The sequence below is a fragment of the Callorhinchus milii genome, unplaced genomic scaffold, assembly GCF_018977255.1.
Source record: "Callorhinchus milii isolate IMCB2004 unplaced genomic scaffold, IMCB_Cmil_1.0 Scaffold3, whole genome shotgun sequence".
In the NCBI taxonomy this organism is placed as follows: domain Eukaryota; kingdom Metazoa; phylum Chordata; class Chondrichthyes; order Chimaeriformes; family Callorhinchidae; genus Callorhinchus; species Callorhinchus milii.
This window is the reverse complement of record NW_024704744.1, coordinates 13,208,734-13,226,644: the sequence shown is the minus strand read 5'-3', so window position 1 is coordinate 13,226,644 and position 17,911 is coordinate 13,208,734. Positions and strand designations below refer to the sequence as shown.

At 41.4% G+C, this 17,911-nt stretch overlaps 1 protein-coding gene across 2 annotated transcripts in view; it reads right to left on the bottom strand.

Moving 5' to 3' along the window:
• Nucleotides 1–2,992: 2,992 nt before the first annotated feature.
• The window catches only part of trappc12 (trafficking protein particle complex subunit 12), a 57,896-nt gene continuing 42,977 nt past the window's right edge, over nt 2,993–17,911 (bottom strand). For both annotated transcript variants that reach the window (XM_007904730.2, XM_007904733.2), the window contains 3 exons: nt 9,065–9,168; nt 4,470–4,557; nt 2,993–3,489 (listed from right to left, as the gene is read on the bottom strand). In XM_007904730.2, coding sequence (XP_007902921.1) covers nt 3,247–3,489; nt 4,470–4,557; nt 9,065–9,168 — 435 coding nt within the window. In that variant the 3' untranslated portion in view covers nt 2,993–3,246. The remainder of the gene's footprint in view (nt 3,490–4,469; nt 4,558–9,064; nt 9,169–17,911) is intronic.

Below are 17,911 nucleotides of genomic sequence, written 5' to 3'. Positions count from 1 at the left end.
AATTTGTTGACATCGTTAATAAGGAATAAATAACCCATCAAAAGCCAGCAGAGAATGACCACTTGGATGAGGCATCAGAAAGCCTGTGGGAAATCCTTTGCCAGTAGGAGGAGCCCATCTCCTATAATGATATCCATACATATTTACATCAACAATAGAAGTGCAAGAATCGATAGAAACTGTCATAAATGGTCTTGCTTGATAGCTTAGTGAGTAAACGTGGTGTAGAATATAAGCCAGACATATCGAAGATCCCAGGGTTGGCTTCCCATTCTCTGCTGAATTTGTTAAATGTAATTGGGGGACAAGAGGATAATTTTTCTCAGTTTACTGGATCTAAAGAAGCACTAAACACCAGGGACGCCTGCTTCGTATTGTCATCTAGTGGCTGTTCTTTGTAGCTGCATGTGTAGACATTATTTTAGGTCAAAATCAGTGTGGGCTGTGGTGTCCTCCACCAAACAAGCCACTGACACTCAGTGGTTGGCTTCACACATGAAGGGCGATAACTTTGGGGAGAACACGAGAAAGCTGTGGAATTATAGTCGAGCAAAAATCACAGCTTTCAGTAAGGCTTTCAGAAAAGAACCGAAGTTTAAAAGCACACTAACCTGGGAAATCTTTAACAGGAAACTTTTTGTGGGAGGCTTCAGTTTCAAGTCAGAAACTGCTGTTGATGGTGGGAAGGAAATGACACTTGGGAGGAGATCACAACAGACTGGCTTCATTGCATTACATTTCATCCAAATGTGACTTAAAATGTAGCTCGGTGAGATGATGTGTGTTGAAACCATATTTTTTCACCTTCCTCATGTGGGACTACGTTGTTTTAAAAGCTGGCAGTCTTAATGCAGATTTTAATCAAATATAGTTATCAAATAAAATTCTATTCTGTAAAATAGGCAAAGTTTGAAACCTCGGTGGGGGGATGGTGACCGTTAGAACGGTCGAAGAGGAAGGTCTTTAATCGTGATCTACAAGAGGGGAAGGAAGAAGGAGTTCCAAAACTTTGGGGCATAGTGGCTAAAACCACAGTGGCCAATGGTGGAGGGATTCCCCTTAAGACTAAGCCTATTAATAGTTTGGCTCAGCAATATTTGTGTCAATATTTGTGGGTCAAGGCCAGCTTTGAAATCCCTAGACTGCCACTTGTGCAGCACTGAACGTATAATGCTTGTTCAGGAGGTTATATCCTTTGGGGCATCTAACTGACATCCCCTTGTCCTGTTTTGATGGTTAAGGTAGACATTTAAAGATCCATTTGACTTTTTCACAGAACAGTGCTACTAGCCAACACTCCTCTCACATCCAAAAACACAGAAGATTGGTTATTTATTTTAGTCAGGTTTGTTGGACAACACTGACACAGATTAGCAGTCATGTTTGACTAAATAACATGCCAACACCCGTCACATAGGCACTTGTGATTATTAACCCAGCCTGGCTCATCAACGAGACTTAGAGAGTACACTGTGTGGATTCACATTCTAGGGATGATATGGCTCTCAATAAACCAGGAAGCAATGGTCCATTAATAGTGCTTCATTTCTTTGGTGAAAGCAGAATGCCTCCGTGTATTACTATATGATGGGAGTATATAGGTCGGAACAAATTAATATAATAATCCTTGCATTTAATATAACATCTGTCATGTCAGGAGGATGTGTCCAAGAACTTAAAGGATTTACTGTAAAGTGTAGCGACTATTTTGTTGGCGACAGGCAGACAATTTTCCAACAAACAGAAATTAAGTGAATTAATCTGGGACATTGTTGTCAGGATACTGGGAGAAATAGTGCCTTGGCATCTTTAACATACAAGAACAACTTGCATTGACTAACATCTACCTGAAGAGGCAGCCCAGACACACAAACAGGACTTCAGTTTAATGTCTCACCCGAAGGATGGCACAGAGTATCAAGCTCAATGTGGGATTTGAACTCACAAATGTCTGCCTCTGAGGCAAAAGTGCTACCAACTGAACCAGGCTAATACATGAAAATGGATTAAAAAAATTGATTAATAATAATCCTCACATTTGATATAGCACCTTATCACATCTTTGAGATATCTCAAAATGCTTCACAAAATATACTGTAAAGTGAATTGACTGTATATTTTGTGGATGAAACGCGGCAGCCAATTGCGCACACCAGTGTCCCACAAACAGTCGTGGATTGAGTGACCAATTTTTTTTAATAGAAAGGAATGTTTGGATTTTTTTNCAGCAAGACAAGAAAACGTTTTAGGCAAAGTATCTTAACCAAGAGTTTATGTGAGAAACTGGAACTGTGAATGAACACAAGTACAGTATAAACCATAAAACTCACCAGTGAATTTAAAAAAATCAATACACGATATAATAATTATTACAGCCTTGTTAAATGAAACAATTTCCAATGAAAATGAGTTCCTCCTCACTCACAGTTCCAAGATTCACACATTTATTAGCTTTCAGAGCCCAGGTTTAAGACATCATGGATTCTCCTCCACAATTTCCCTAGAGTTCCCAACAATCGGTGCTGTCTGGTGATAATCCATACCTGAGAGAAGGCAATGGAAATGTTCACGTTTATAACGGAGACTTCCAACATGAACGTACTGTGCAGGAGAATGTTTTTTCTTTAATCTTGTGATTTCCCTCAGTGAGTCTCTGATTTTAGCAATCCTATCGTGGTAAAAAGTGAGATTAGGGGAGGGAGCAGGTGACTGAGCAGTTTAGGTTTGTGAAGAAGTCAATTGGAAATACTCCCTCTGCTGGAAAATACTGCATGGGTCAGGGCACAAGAAATGCAGAAGCACACGGTTTATTTACTCTGAAATCAGAGCAGTGCTTCACATCAATTCTCATGTCCTCCCTACCTGGCAACCAATTTAGAGCAGAACTGGTTAGATAAACAGGCCAATGAAACTATTGTATGTGAAAGTCTAATAATAATCCTTGGGTTTAATACAGCGCCTTATCACGTCTTTATGAGACTTCTCAAAGCACTTCACGGAATATACCATAAAGTGAATTGACTGTATATATTTTGTAGGTCAAATGTAAAACTGAGAGGGGGAAATCAAATCCGTTTCTCTTATGAAACACAAGATGTTTGCCAGAGACATACATATACCACATAGATCACATTTGCAGATCATTTACTGGCCATACAGATGAATCAGGTCCACGCAGTTAAAATATTTACACATGTACATTTTAAAACTTACAATCACCAATTGCACAATACAGACAGGATGGTTTTACAGTAATTTTAGACACTGGACATTGAAGCTGTCTCCCTCTCGACAGGCCACCGAATCCAGCAAGCTCTGTTTCTTCTGCATACTGCGCGATGATTCAAGCTCATACATTGTGGTCAGGTTGAAGAGAACACTCTCGTGTAGGTAATGTTTGGGGTCCTGCTGTACAAGTCCTTCCAGCTGCCTGAGGGAATCCTTTAGTTTGCCCAAGTACAGCAGACACACGGCTGCATTATTATTCGCCTGAGCAGAAAGAACACGTTGAAATGGCAGCAAGAGACTAGATGATTGATTTTCTTAATGTGCACACCTGCAGCTGTGTTCCGGTGTGAGCAGCTATCATTGCACATAACGTGTGATGATTTGAATCCTAATTTAACCTACAAAGGATAATTTATTTTGCTTCCCTTCAGATCACGTAATTCAACACTCTCAACACAAAATAAAATCTCAAACGGACAGACCCAGGGGTCTGATATAGGCCGTTCAGTCCGTTGAGCCTCTTCCACCATTTTATTAGATCATGGCTTCTTACATTAAAGAAATGTCTGACTTCTGGGGCAACAGGTCGTTGCCAAAGTTACTTCTTGTTTCGTGTATACACAGCAAACAGGAAGTGACTTTGATGATGACCTGACAAGGCAGCCACTTTTTTCTTTGAGTGCAGGAACCACTTCTGTGGAGTGAGATAGCCATCGGCACGTCAAAACAAATTGGAAGGTTGTGATCCCAATTACTGCTTTATAATGGTTATTAATCCTATTCTCCTGTTCTTCCAGCATAGATAGAAAGCTTTTAGGGATTGTTAGATGCACAAAGATTGGGTGATGTTTGTGCAATCTGGGTGGCCAAGGACTAATATGAGTTTCACTGGAGAGAAAAATGAAAAAAAAGAAAACATTTGGGAAAGGATTATCTATCCAGAGAGGGGGAAAGAGAACAGGAATAAAATAATAACCTATTAGACGGGGAGGGTGAAAGGACTAAAGACACAAATTAAACCCACATTCCAACCAAGGCACAGAAGAGAAAGTATCTGTCTCAGTTGGATCTGAATTTTGTCCAAGATGTTACAGGAACTGAGCCTGAAGGTATTTTCTTTCATGTTGAACTTTAACTTACAAGTGAATACAAGTGTACTGTACCTATCACTAAACACACACAGACACTTCTAGTTTTGAATATACAGTATATAAAAACACACAGATAGACATTCCACTTACCACTGGATTACTAGGATCTCTCTTCGTAACTTCAGTGAAGAATTTATGAGCCTCAGCAAAGTTATTCTGACCAAGATAGAGGAACGCCCTAATACAAGAATAAGACATTACAAATAAAATATCCGACAAGGCAGGAGGCCATTCGACGCATTGTTTTGTGTCAGTATTTGCTCTTCTGAGAAGCTATCCACCTTAATCCCAATTCCCTGCTTTTTCTCCCTACAGCCTAATTCCCTCCCTTTGCATGTACTTGTCTAATGCCTTTTTAAATGCTCCAACCGACTTCTGCTCTAACAGCCCGGCCAGACAAATCATTCCATACTCTGACAACCCTCTGGGAGAAGGTTTAGAACTCTTCTAAATCTCTCCTTTTACTCCCTTGGTCACAATCTTGCTTTCATTGCCCTCTTGTCCTTGAATCCCCTACCAGCAGAAAGAGATTTTCACTACATTTTCTACACCTTTAGTGCTGTTTACTCTAATTAATATGCAAATAAATAAAAAATGCAATTAAACCAGACAGTCAATCACAATGAAAATGAAATCCCACTCAAATGAATAATCAAGTGGTTTGCACTTGGAATTCATGCTCGCTGCTCTGCAATTTTGATCGGATGTGAAGGGGAGGGAAGGATAGATCTCTATCAAAAAGTGCAGCTGAGTTGCTTCCCTGGTTATTTAGGGCAAGGCATCACGTCATTAGATAGTTTGAGTTGAGTTGGGTCTTGTTTAAAACTACTGTCTCACTTACACAACAATCTGCATTTACATAGCGTCCTTCATGCAGGGTAGCATCTCGGAGCACTTATACACGTGAAGAGGTTCCACTCTGCACTTCACAATAGCACTACACGGTCTAAGCGCTCAGAGACGCTGTGTGATACACTTGAAAAAAGGCAACACTCGCCTGACGCTCATAAAACTAAAATATAGCCCCAAAATGGTAAACGATGCAATGCCCTCAGAATCCATGTGATTCCCACCAACAGTGCTTAGTAAACCTGGCAGTAGCCTTTGTTCCACACCTGCTGCTCAGTCTTATATTTATTTTCTTCAGTATAAATATAGCTAATACTGAGCAGCGAGTTAAAGGTTGAAAAGAAGGGTTCCCAACTGTGAGTCAAAATTGTTGGATTAACTGATCTGAACCACTGGGATTGGAGCCTGGTTTCTTTCAATCAGTGCTAATTTGACAGTTCTGTGAAGCCAGAGAACACTCAACCACACACTCGCTGTGCAGCACATCTCCCGTCCTTTATAAAGTCAATTTCCTTTCTCCGCCCCTATCCTGCCTCGCTGTCCCAGAGTATGCTGATAACATGTCTTTATGTACTGCTAGTCACAATGAAGAGCATCTACAAAATGCTTAACGATGGGAGCAGTGGGCACTGAGCAACTGGTAGAAATTTAGCGGTGAGAAAGACATGGTTGACGTGTTGGGAGACATTTGACGGCAGAAAGAAGGGTATCAGGTGAAGAGGTTTTGAAAAGGATTCCGGAGTGGCGTGGTGGTTGAAGGCTTCTAATGGTGGAGTAGAGATCGGCAATCCAGAGTCAGACAGCAAAGTGCAGGCCTAAGGTATAGAACTAGACTGCTAGTTGTAGAGCTTGGCCATGGATCATTACTTGACAGGATCTTGAGAAGCATAAAATAGCTTTGGATAAATACTGTACGCTCTGGCAAGTGGGGGTTCTAGAGGTCTGCACAGCATTGCTGTGGAGCGATGAAATGTTAACAGATAATAATAATAATCCTTGCATTTGATATAGCACTTGATCACATAGTTGAGACATCTCAAAGCGCTTCACAGAATATATTATAAAGTGAATTGACTGTATATTTTGCAGGCAAATTGCAGCAGCTGATTGTACGCAGCAGTGTCCCACAAATGGTCATGGATTGAGTGACCAAATTGATATAATTTTTTTTCGAAGGGATTATTACCCCTGGAAAGCGATCTGCCAATCAACTACATAGGTAGTTTGAGTACATAGGTAGTTCGGGACATATGTGCACGCGACCGCAAGCAACTGGATGGACCTTCGTCTATTTTTCGCCAAGCATTTCTTTTGTTCTTATGACTAACAACTGGGTTCCTATATTACTGCTCGGTAAAAGGAGGTGTGTGGAGTAAGGAAACTTGCCTGAGGTTTCGCCCTGCCCAAGAATCTTCTCGCTTTCAAGGCGAGTTGCTCTAACCACTACGCTGCAAGATTCCATTCGCATTCATTTCCTGTCCCATCTCTCTCATTCCACAAACGAGGTGTATGATCTGCTCCAGGACCTCTGCCAATGCGTTTCTATAAAAAGCTCCTCAATGATACAACAGAGCAGCTTGGGTTGATTCGCCCCGTTTGCCTCTCTTCTGACGAAATTGGGAACTTGCGTCAGGGGACTGCAGCTGTGGACCTGATGCTTGCTACTCTGCAGTGAAATGCATTTGAAACGCGCCAGCAAACTGGGTCATTTATTGCACCCCAGGGGAGAAGAAAAGCAACTTATGGCACGATTTATAGATAACTGTGGCATTTTAAAACAATGCTAGCACAACACAGGGAACACTTCAAATCATCTCCAGTTACAATTGAAGATTCGATCAGTTCGCCCAAAGATCTTGTTACGAAAGACAATAAACCCAAGCTTTATAGGTTGTGAATGATGAGAGAACAGAACAAGCTTTGTTGCATTATAATAATAATCCTTGCATTTGTTATGCTAGACTTTCTGTTGATTTTATGGCATTCTGCACAGAATCAATGCTAAAAATACAGTAAAACTCATATTGCTCATTTTCAACTGTGCTCCCAAATGGCCTAGTGGGGGTGAATTTGGATTTGAATCAATGTCATCCCTCCTTCATAAATCAGGTCTTAATGAGTGGAAACAGATGGAAAAATATATCCTAATATTAGAGGAATAAAAAAATCTAAATATCTTCACGAAAAGAGAAGAGAAATTGGCGAAGAATCGCAAGATCAAAGTTCTGCGGATCCTTGAAGTTTTATTGTGATGAAAAAATCTAGTTGTGTTCCTGAATAATATTTTAATAGGTGTTCAGCCTCAGAGCAATGGAACTCATGAGCAACTAAGCACAATTTACAGGACTTTCCTTCGTCCAACAACAACAAATTACATTTGTATAGTGCCTTTCATGTCGGGAGGATGTCCCAAAACGCTAGGGAGTCAGGGGTTTGCACCCAAGCTGGGGCTCGGAATCAAGAGGGGCGAAGGTAGGGGGTGGATGGTGGCCGAAGGCATGGTCAAAGTAAAGGATCTTGAGGAGGGTCTTGAAGGAAGCAAGGGAGGGGCGAGGGAGAGGGATTCCAAGATGGAGTTCCAGAAGGTGGAGGCAGATAAACTGAAGGCCCAACTGTCAAAAGTGGGGCGGGCATGGCTGGGCAAAACTGGTGGGAGTGAGTTATCTAAATCTAGTTTTCCATTCCAAACTGTAGTGATACCACCACACACTTCTGTAGTATCAAAGGACAAAACTACAACGAAGGTGGAGCTAGACAAACCACAGATATATAACACCAATGGGAATGATCCATGCCAAGGGATGGGATCGTATCAAATTACAACAATTTATAAATAAGGAAATGCATAAAAATGAAAATCAGGGAAGGTATTCTATATAAAAAGTAGTTTGTGGAGTCCTGTAGCTTAGTGATTAGAGCGCTCGCCTCTCAAGGGAGAGACCTGGGTTCGATTCCTGGCAGGGCAAAACCTTGGGCAAGTTTCCTTACTCCACATGCCTGATAATAATCCCTCAAGAAAAAAAACGATAATAAATTGGTTACTTCAATCCAGGACTGTTTATGGGACGCTGCTGTGCACAATTGGCTGCCGCGTTTCGCCCACAAATATACAGTCAATTCACTTTGCAGTATATTCTGTGAAGGGCTTTGAAACGTCTAGAAGATGTGAAAAGCACTACATCAAATGCAAGGATTATTATTATAGTTAAAGGTTTAGAGCTGCCTCACCCCTCAAATCCTTCATACTGTACATGCATTGATCAGACTTTCTGAGTTTCAGCAATGATAAGGTCAGGTAATATTAATATTCCAATGAAAAAGAGCACAATAGAACTGGTCATTGAAATAAAGACTGCTGAGTATTCCAGCTGCTTTGCATATTAATATGTTATGCAGAATTTTGTTCATATAACAGGACAACTTAGGAGCAGAAAAAAACTCATTAGGTACAAGAAGCTGCCTCTTTTCTGCTGAACTCAACCCCACCCGCCTGGTTTCTCACCAAATCTCTCAGTGCCTTCTGTCTCTTTTTGTAATAATTCAATTAGTTGTCTCTTGAACTCATTTAGAATACTGTATGTGCTTCAGTGGCTGCCATGGTAACTTATTCCACAAATCTTAAAAAAAAGTTCTTCTCAAATTGAGGAGTTTCCATTCGTATTTGAACCCTTCGATACAATATGCAAGTAGACTGGAGTTACTTTGGCAATCTTCTTTGCAGTCTAGAAAATACATTATTCTGCATTTCTCACAGGTTTTTAAGTATCATATCAAATAGTGGCACGTAGAGAACTCAACAAAATGTATACATTTCAAAGATATTTTGCACAACTTACCGGTTCATCTGAATGATAATATCCTGCTGCAATTCATTACCTAACTTCGGACACACTTTCTCAACTTGTTGAAAATATTTTTCAGCTGTTTTGATGTCACCAATCTGTGTTTGAGAGAAATACAATACTCAGTCAACCAATTTAAGTCAATACAGTCAAGATTGTCAACTCAAGTACAAGAGGAATGATGCAAGATTTCTCACCACAATAAAATATAGCTTTTGTGCTATTACACTGGGAAAAAAAGGCCAGCAGAGTTTCAACAATGGGAAATGGTTACGGTTCAATGAAAGAAGAGAGTATTATGGCTGGTGAAAAGAACCACACTCCTCAATAAGTGAAACAAATTGTCAATCCATTACAACACCTTCAAAGTATTGCAAACCAAATCAAGCTTTTACACATAGGTCATAAGAGTCTACTTTCTCAGGGAAAAATTCCAGCTAAACATTTGAAGATTTAATGACAAAATTTGGAGAGTAAAATAATCTAAAGCTAAAATCTTCAGTAAAATTCTGTGGGTCTTTTTTTGTCTGCAATACAGATTTCATGTTATCACTGTAAAAAACTGGATTGGCAATCAATAACAGGCGAAGTACAGACAAACCTGTTAGTTTACTCAGTAGATTCCATTGTTCTAGATTGCTTTAAGACCACTGATGATTTATGACTGTTAAATGTTGGCGTAAGCATGTATAAAAGAACTCAGTGTGGAGACTGGACAGCAAATACAAATATGTTCCTTTAACTCAATCATTTCTTCTTTTCAGCTAATTCTGCTTTCAGACATAAATTTATTTGCTTTTGTTTGTTGAAAGTGAGTTCTATCTACTGCTTATCTCATCTTCCTCTGAACAGAAATCCTTCTGCTCAAAAAATGAGTCACATCCCTCACTTTTGCACTGGTGTGGCCGTGTGAGGGTGTGCAATGAAGGAGCAAACATGGAGGAGGGTTAGGAAATGAGAACTGAGAACTGACAAAAAAAACATTTAAAGTCAGCAGAAAACATTGATCTATGGGCAATACTTCACAGTTACTAGATCCTGGCAATCTTGGGGGAAGTTGCTTCAAACTCACAGTTTCTGTAAGAAGCTATTTTAAGAAAAGCTGTTTTGGAACAAGACCAACTCCTTTGCTTATAATAATAATAATCGTCGCATTTGATATAGCGCCTTATCACACAGTTGAGACGTCTCAAATCGCTTCACAGAATATATTATAAAATTAATTGACTCTATATTTTGTGGGCGAAATGCAGGGGTCAACTGCGCACATCAGTGTCCCACAAACAGTCGTGGATTGAGTGACCAAATTGTTATTTTTTCTAAGAAAAAAATTGTGGGGAGAAATTATTACCCCTGGAAAAGCAATCTGCCAATCGACTAACAACTGGATTTCTACTTATTGATAGGTAAGCAGAAGCGTGTGGAATAAGGAAACTTGATCAACGTTTCTCCCTGACGTGGAATCGAACCCAGGTCCTCTCGCTTGTCAGGCAAGTGCTCTAACCAATACCCTACAAGACTCCACATGCTTACAAACCAGACCAGCTCCTCCACTTCAACATAAAAGCAGCTCTTCCGAATGCCTAAACCCTAAGCTTTGCAAATCATACATCTAGATCTGGTGGCCATACTGTTAAACATAATTTAGAAAAGATGCTTATGAGTAAGTGGAGAATTTTCTTCAAAATGTGTGGAGCCACTTGGTAGCAAGAGACTTTCTCCCAATTCTATCACGTGTTAGATTTGGACATAGACTTTGGCAAAACTTATCCGATTATCATTCAGATGTGTATGTCAACTTTCCTCCAGGAACCCACTTCTCTTTTGTCCATCCTCTAACTCTCAATTTATCTATGAGACCCTTAGCACTTGCAATATTGCCTTCCTCTTAACTACTTCTGTGGCATCTCTGTGCACTCAAAATATTTCCCAGTTACCAGGGGTAGAAAGTCAGTTTCAACTATTGCCCTCAAAATAGTCAGCCTTCTGTCAGAAGTGGCAAGTGAGCAGTAGGTGGCATGTAGAATGGCTTCAGACAGCATCAAGAAAGCCATGGCATATATCGCTGCCTTCTTGACTGAGGTAAATACTTTTTTCTCCACTGTAATTATGCCACCTACAGCCTGAAGCTTACCAAGAATATAAATTACCTCAATTGACCTCACTGCTCATGGCTACTATCTCACCTACTTAAGTTGCAACAGCCTTCACAGCTCAACAACTTCAGAAAGACTGAACATTGGTTTATGACTCCAGTGGAAAAGAAGCAACGCCTAATACCATTTATCAGCATCTGTTAAAGAAAAGAAACCTCAACCTTCAAAAGAGCTGCTATAGTTTGTCACATAACACTGATGGCCACACGGGTTGCCACATCCCACCATTATTAGCGTTTCCGAATCTTTATGGTCACTTCCTGGGAAATGTTTAGATCTCTGTCCATTTCTAATATAACCAGTTGTACCCATTGCTGCTACGCTTGCAACCAAACGATCCAATATGGAATGTCGATTTCAATGATACCACTCACAAAACATTTAACATGCCATAAACCCTGTGTGCACACCTTGAGCAAAATTGCCATACATGTGCGATGAGGTTATTTAGGTCATAGCTCATCAATGATAGGAGATACCTTCCCCAAAAAATATGGCCATGACACTTCCCCATCCAAGACCTTTCCGACGACGTATAAATCATGCCTCTACGTCAATTGGTTATAGAGTTCTTGGCAGACAGACAGACAGACATTATGTCTTTATTAGTATAAATAATAATAATCATTGCATATAGTGCCTTAACATGTCTTTGAGATGTCTCAAAGCGCTTCAAAGTGAATTGACTGTATATTTTGTGGGCGAAACGCGGCAGCTAATTGTGCTCAGCAGTGTCCCAAAAACAGTCCTGGATTGCGGTGACCAATTTATTATTATAGGAATTATTACCCCCCGGAAAAGCTATCCGCCAATCGACTAACAACCGACTTCCTACTTACAGCTAGGTAAACAGAGGCGTGTGGAGTAAGGAAACTACCCGATAGTTCGCCCTGCTGGGAATTGAACCCAGGTCTCTCACTTGTGAGGCGAGTCTCTAACCACTGAGCTACCGGACTCCACTCAGGACTAAGCTGCAGAACTCTATTTATGTGACATCTTCACTTGGCCACTCTTTGCAGTAGCAAATAAATGTGAGGGCACAATAATTTTATTGCTAATTTATTTGTGTATTTTTAATACTGTCCAATTTGTCATGTCCTTAAGAGGAAGACACTGTGATACAGACGCTAAATGATATTTATATATGCAAGTTCTACCTATTTGTTGGAAATGGCCATAATGTTTTGTTTTCTAAACATCTAAACACTGCCACTTTATGGAGCAACATTTCATAGACCATAATTCCAGCAGCTTTCTCCTGCTCTCTTAGCCTCCTATTTTTTTTATTTATCAGCTGCAACAAATGATTACCACAAGGGATCGAATAGCATGCAACACAATGGCAGAATTATGCAGCAATTTGGGGGGAAAATAACCATCTGTGTCTTTTCTACAGGCATTTAAAAATGAGTGTGCAAATATCAAAAATCACAAATTCTCAGTAAAATACAAACATACTATAAGAATCACCATCCAGCCAGGTTTCTAGTCTCCTGATTTATGGCATCTTTGAACATTTTTGCATCATAGAAAACCTATGTGCTTTTTGATTTAATTTCAAACATCTATAATCTATGCGCTTCAACAATATTACTATAATCTGGACTCCCAGTACAAATCTGCGAGTCTACTTTTATATTTTTCCATTCTCATTCGATGAATTGTGCCAAATCTAATTTCTGCACTAGTCGAACCTAGATTACCATGCATCAAAATTAATTATAAATCTAGCTGTGAATCACAGTAAGTTTTGATATTCTCATCAAGTAATCTTGTTCGCTATAGCAACCCAACCTCCAGAACATATTTCTCTGCATGGGGTATTTGTAAAAACTGGGTAGTCTGAATTGCTAATACTAACATCTGAGAAGCAAAGTTAATGAACTTCTGCTAGCAGTTTGACAAGTACAAATGAAGTCTCTTCATTATTGAGATCAATTGCAGTATTCATTATTGAGATCACTGAATCTGCATATTAGCACTTAAATGTTCAGTCAAGTTGTGTCTTTTAAAATTTGTAAACATCATCAAATAGCAGTCTTAAAACTCCTTAAATGAATTCTAAAACTATATTTTAATCTTTTTGCATAAGTACCTAATAATAATAAGGTCACTCATTCCATGATTGTTTGTGGGACACTGCTGTGCGCAATTGCTTGCTGTGTTTCGCCCACAAAATACACAGTGAATTCACTTTACAGTATATTCTGAGAAGCGCTTTGAGACATCTCAACTACGTGATAAGGTCTTACATCGAATGTGATGATTATTATTATTGGTTCCTTTTAAAAATGTTCTCGGGAAATATTCAAGTTGCATATATCGAAAATCAGAATTTCTCAGTGGGATATAAAAGAACCAAATATAGTATTTTAAAAAAATTATAAGGAGTTTGTACTATATAGAGAGTAGGAACTAGGTTGTGACTTCCAAAAATAAATCTCTGAGATCTCCATCAGTCAAGGCTAAACAAACTCAGGAATGAGATGAAAGAGCCCAACCCACTGACAAACCAGCCTCCAAAAATATTGAATTGTTGAGTCCTGTGCTTATTTCACTTATTTATTGTGGAAATGTTTATTGGCGTTGGTATTAACAGTAAAATTCACACAAGGAGCATCAGTCAGGACCATAATATTCAGCATAACTTATCCGAAGTCCGACATGTGTAAGTCGTATAAAATCCGATTTAATCAGTGATCTACACTGAGCATGTGGAATTCAAAACAGCTAGTAAGCGCCATGTGCTAGTTTGTCACTACAGCCGTTAGGTCTGCATGTGGTGATGGGTAAAAACTAGTTTTGCGTCTTGACCCATTGTCGCTTTGCTACAAGTATTGGAATTACATTGAGTTTCGGGAAATTAAGTTCTTCTGAGCATGCAGCGAAGGATCAAGACTACGTTTCCTGTGATTCAATGCAACTGGTAATGGAGGATTGGGGAATGGCATTCCGAGTTAGGAGATGATAAATAAATCAAGTGATTTTGATCGGAAACTGAATGGGACTCAGATGGATGTACGACTTAGGTGATTATACAATTTATAAAGATAAGATTTATGCGAGTTTTACTCTCCCGATGTGAAAGGTGCTATACAAATGTAATTTTTGTTTGTATTTTGTTTTCGTCCTGCCTCCTCGAGCCCCTGCTGTCTGGTTTTCGCACTGCCCACAGCAGAGAGACAGCGTTTGTCAAAGTCCCAAATGACATTCTCCCTATCCGTGACTAGGGCTCCCTCTGCCTCCTCGTCCTCCTAAATCTTTCTGCTGCGTTCGGCACAGCCAACCACCCCATCCTCCTCCATCGGCTCTCTTCCCTCATCTACTTAGTGGGACCGCACTTGCATGGTTCAAGTCCTACTTAATCAACCACCTCCATTTTATCTCAGCAAATGGTTTCTCCTCTTGCCCCCACCCGGTCACCTGCAGGGTATCCCAGGGCTCCATCCTTGGTCCTCTACTTCCACATGTATGCGGACGACCCACAAATCTACTTTGCCTCCTCCAGTACCAACTCCAGGTCCGCCAATGTTCTATCAGCTTGTCTGGCAAACATCAAGGCCTGGATAAGTGCAAACTTCCTGCAGCTGAATATGGACAAGACAAAAGCCATACTCCTTGGCTCCTGTCAATGTTTTCACTAAACTCCTCAACCTCCCTGGGCTCTCCCTCAGACTCACCAAACCAGTGCGCAACCTAGGCGTCCAGTTTGACCCCAACTGTCCTTCCTCCCCCACATGCGGTCCCTGATCAGGACCACTATCTTCCACCTCCACCGAATTGCCTCCGACCGTACCTTACCCCAAATACTGCCGAAACCTTCACGCATGCGTTTGTCTCCTCCCGCCTGGATTACTCCAATGCACTCCTTGCCGGCTTCCTCAGCTCAACCATTCACAAGATCCAGCTCGTTCAGAACTCTGCCGCCCACATACTGACCCAGACCAAACTCTGTACCCACATCTCACCAGTTCTGGCCAGGCTCCACTGGCTCCCCATCACCGAATGGATCGACTTCAAGATTCTCACACTCGTGTTCAAATCCATTCACTCTCTGGCACCTCACAACCTCTCCGACCTCCTCACACCCCTATCCACCACCCGGCGCCTCCGCTCAACTGGCAACGGCCTCCTGCTCTTCTCTCTCACTCTCCGTCCCACCACTGGAGGTTGCACTTTCAACCACTACGCCCCAAAACTCTGGAACACTCTCCCTCAATCCCTTGCCCTTTCTCCGCCCTTTCAAGTCCCGCCTGAAAACTTTCCTGTTCGACAGTGCTTATAGCCACTTCTCCACTCCCCCCGGCTCAGAGTCAGGTTCCGCCACTATTAGGTGCTCTGAGACGAAGCCCTGCATGGAGGACGCTATATAAGTGCAAGTTGTTGTTGTCTGCACATATTAAGCATAGTTTTGTGTAGGAGCAAACTAACATCAAGTTATTTAAAAAGCTACAAGTATGCCTTACAGAAATTGATGACCCTCATGTATTCATAATTACTTGCTTAACGAAGATTGCTCACAAGCATTGAAGTGTGAGAGAGAGTGAGAGAGAGAATAGAGAGATATGTTTGCAGACGCTGCATAGCCATTTTTAACAAAACGGAAAATACTGCAGATCCCAGAAATCTGAAACAAAAACAGAAGTCACTGGGAACACTCAGCCAGTCAGGCAGCATCTATGGAGAAAGGAAAATGAATCAATGTTTCGGATCCACGACCCTTTGTCAGAACTGGGGCATGTTGGGAGGGAGAGGCTTTTAAGGACTAAGAGAGGGGGGAGACAGGGCAAGGAAGGCGGTGTTAAAAGAGGTGTTAATGACCCCCCCCTCTTTGCTTTGCATCATTAACACCTCTTTAACCCATCATCCCCTGTCCTCTACCCCATTTTCTCCTTTGTCTTCCTTACACTGCCTTCCCCCTCTCTGTTAGCCCTTTAAAAACCTTTCCCTCCCCACATAGCCATTTTTAAGCCTGTTTTCTGAAAATGGCAGATCACAGCAGGAGGGCAAATATATGTAAGGGAATTATTTTCCAAAACAAGGTTTTACCAAGTATTATCTTTATGAAAATGGTGCACACGTATTTATTGCTCTGTAGGTAAGAGTTTCACATGTGCATTCACACTTACTACTGTATTGTTTATTTAAATAAAAATAAAAATATAGCTTTTACATTTGAAGGAATAAATTAAAATAAGCATTTATAAATAAGCACTTCAAGTAACAAAATACATAAAAATTATATCTATACACACACATACACAGTCACACACACACACAAACATACTACATCCACCAAGAATGTTAAGAACCTATCTGGCAGGTTTAGTGTGGTAAAGCAGGCAATGGATGCATGACTCCTAAATGAAAGTTACATTTGCTCCGAAATCAGGAATGCGAAAATCGATTTAGCAGGGTTAACTTTATGCCCAAATATGTTTACAACACAACCGAGGTGAGGTACCAATACTGAAGAGCTTCTTCCTAAAAAGCATCTGTGCAATTCCTCTGATGACACACTTAACTGGATATACTAGCTCCCTGGATGCCGCATTATTACTGCCTTGTGCGAGACTGATGCACACTAGATTCACAGATTGTTTCCTCCTGCTCTGAGCTGCCTTCTTTGATCACAATAGGGCAGTCAGTACAAGTGACACTACAATTATCCTCAGTGCTTCAGGCTGAGGAGAGGAAAAAGAAAAATCGGCTAGGGTTCCTGTTCCTAATCACAATTCTAATCACCACACTGGAAAGTGTGGATGTCGGAAGAGAACAGGATCAGGATTAACTGATATCTGCTACGCTTGAACAGCTTCGCCACCCATGTTCACACAAATGGGCAGTGTGGAGGAGGTATCAGAGGTTGACCAGAGAGCTGTGTCATGGCACTCAATCAGGTTATGCAGGTAGTGTTATAAACGCTGACTGAATCTCAACTCATTTAATCTGGATCATAATAAACTTATCAGATGGAAGCAGCCTAATACCATTCCCCACATCCGCGCCATGACCGGCACTGCCTACCACTACCTCCGGAACATTGCCAGACTCCGTCACTGCCTCATCCCTCAGGCTACCGAAACTCTCACCCACGCATTCGTCACCTCAAGGCTTGATTATGGGAACTCCCTCCTCATCGGCCTTCCCAAATCTTCCCTTCACAAGCTGCAGATCATCCAAAACTCTGCAGCTTGTGTAATCTGACGCACCAGGCTCCATGACCCCATCACTCCCACCCTCGTCCGAATCCGCTGGCTCCCCATCCAACAACAAGATACAACAAGATTGCATTTATAGAGCGCCTTTCACGTCACATCCCCCAGAGGATCGAGTTCAAGATCCTTGTCCTCATCTTTAAAGCCATCCATGGCATTGCCCCCTCCTATTTCTCTGACCTGCTGACTCCCTACCAACCTACCCGCTCCCTCCGTTCAGCGGGCTCCGGCCTGCTCCATGTCTCCCACCCAACCCGCCCTACCATCGGTGGCCGGGCTTTCAGCCTTTCTGCCCCCACACTCTGGAACTCCATTCCACGGTCCCTTCGCCTCACTTCCTCCCTTGCCTCCTTCAAGGCCAGTCTCAAGACCCTTCTCTTCGACCGTGCCTTTGGTCTCCCTCCCATCTCTCTGCCTTCCCTCAACCCTCCCCCATGCTCGGGCCCCAACAACTGACTGTTCAGCTC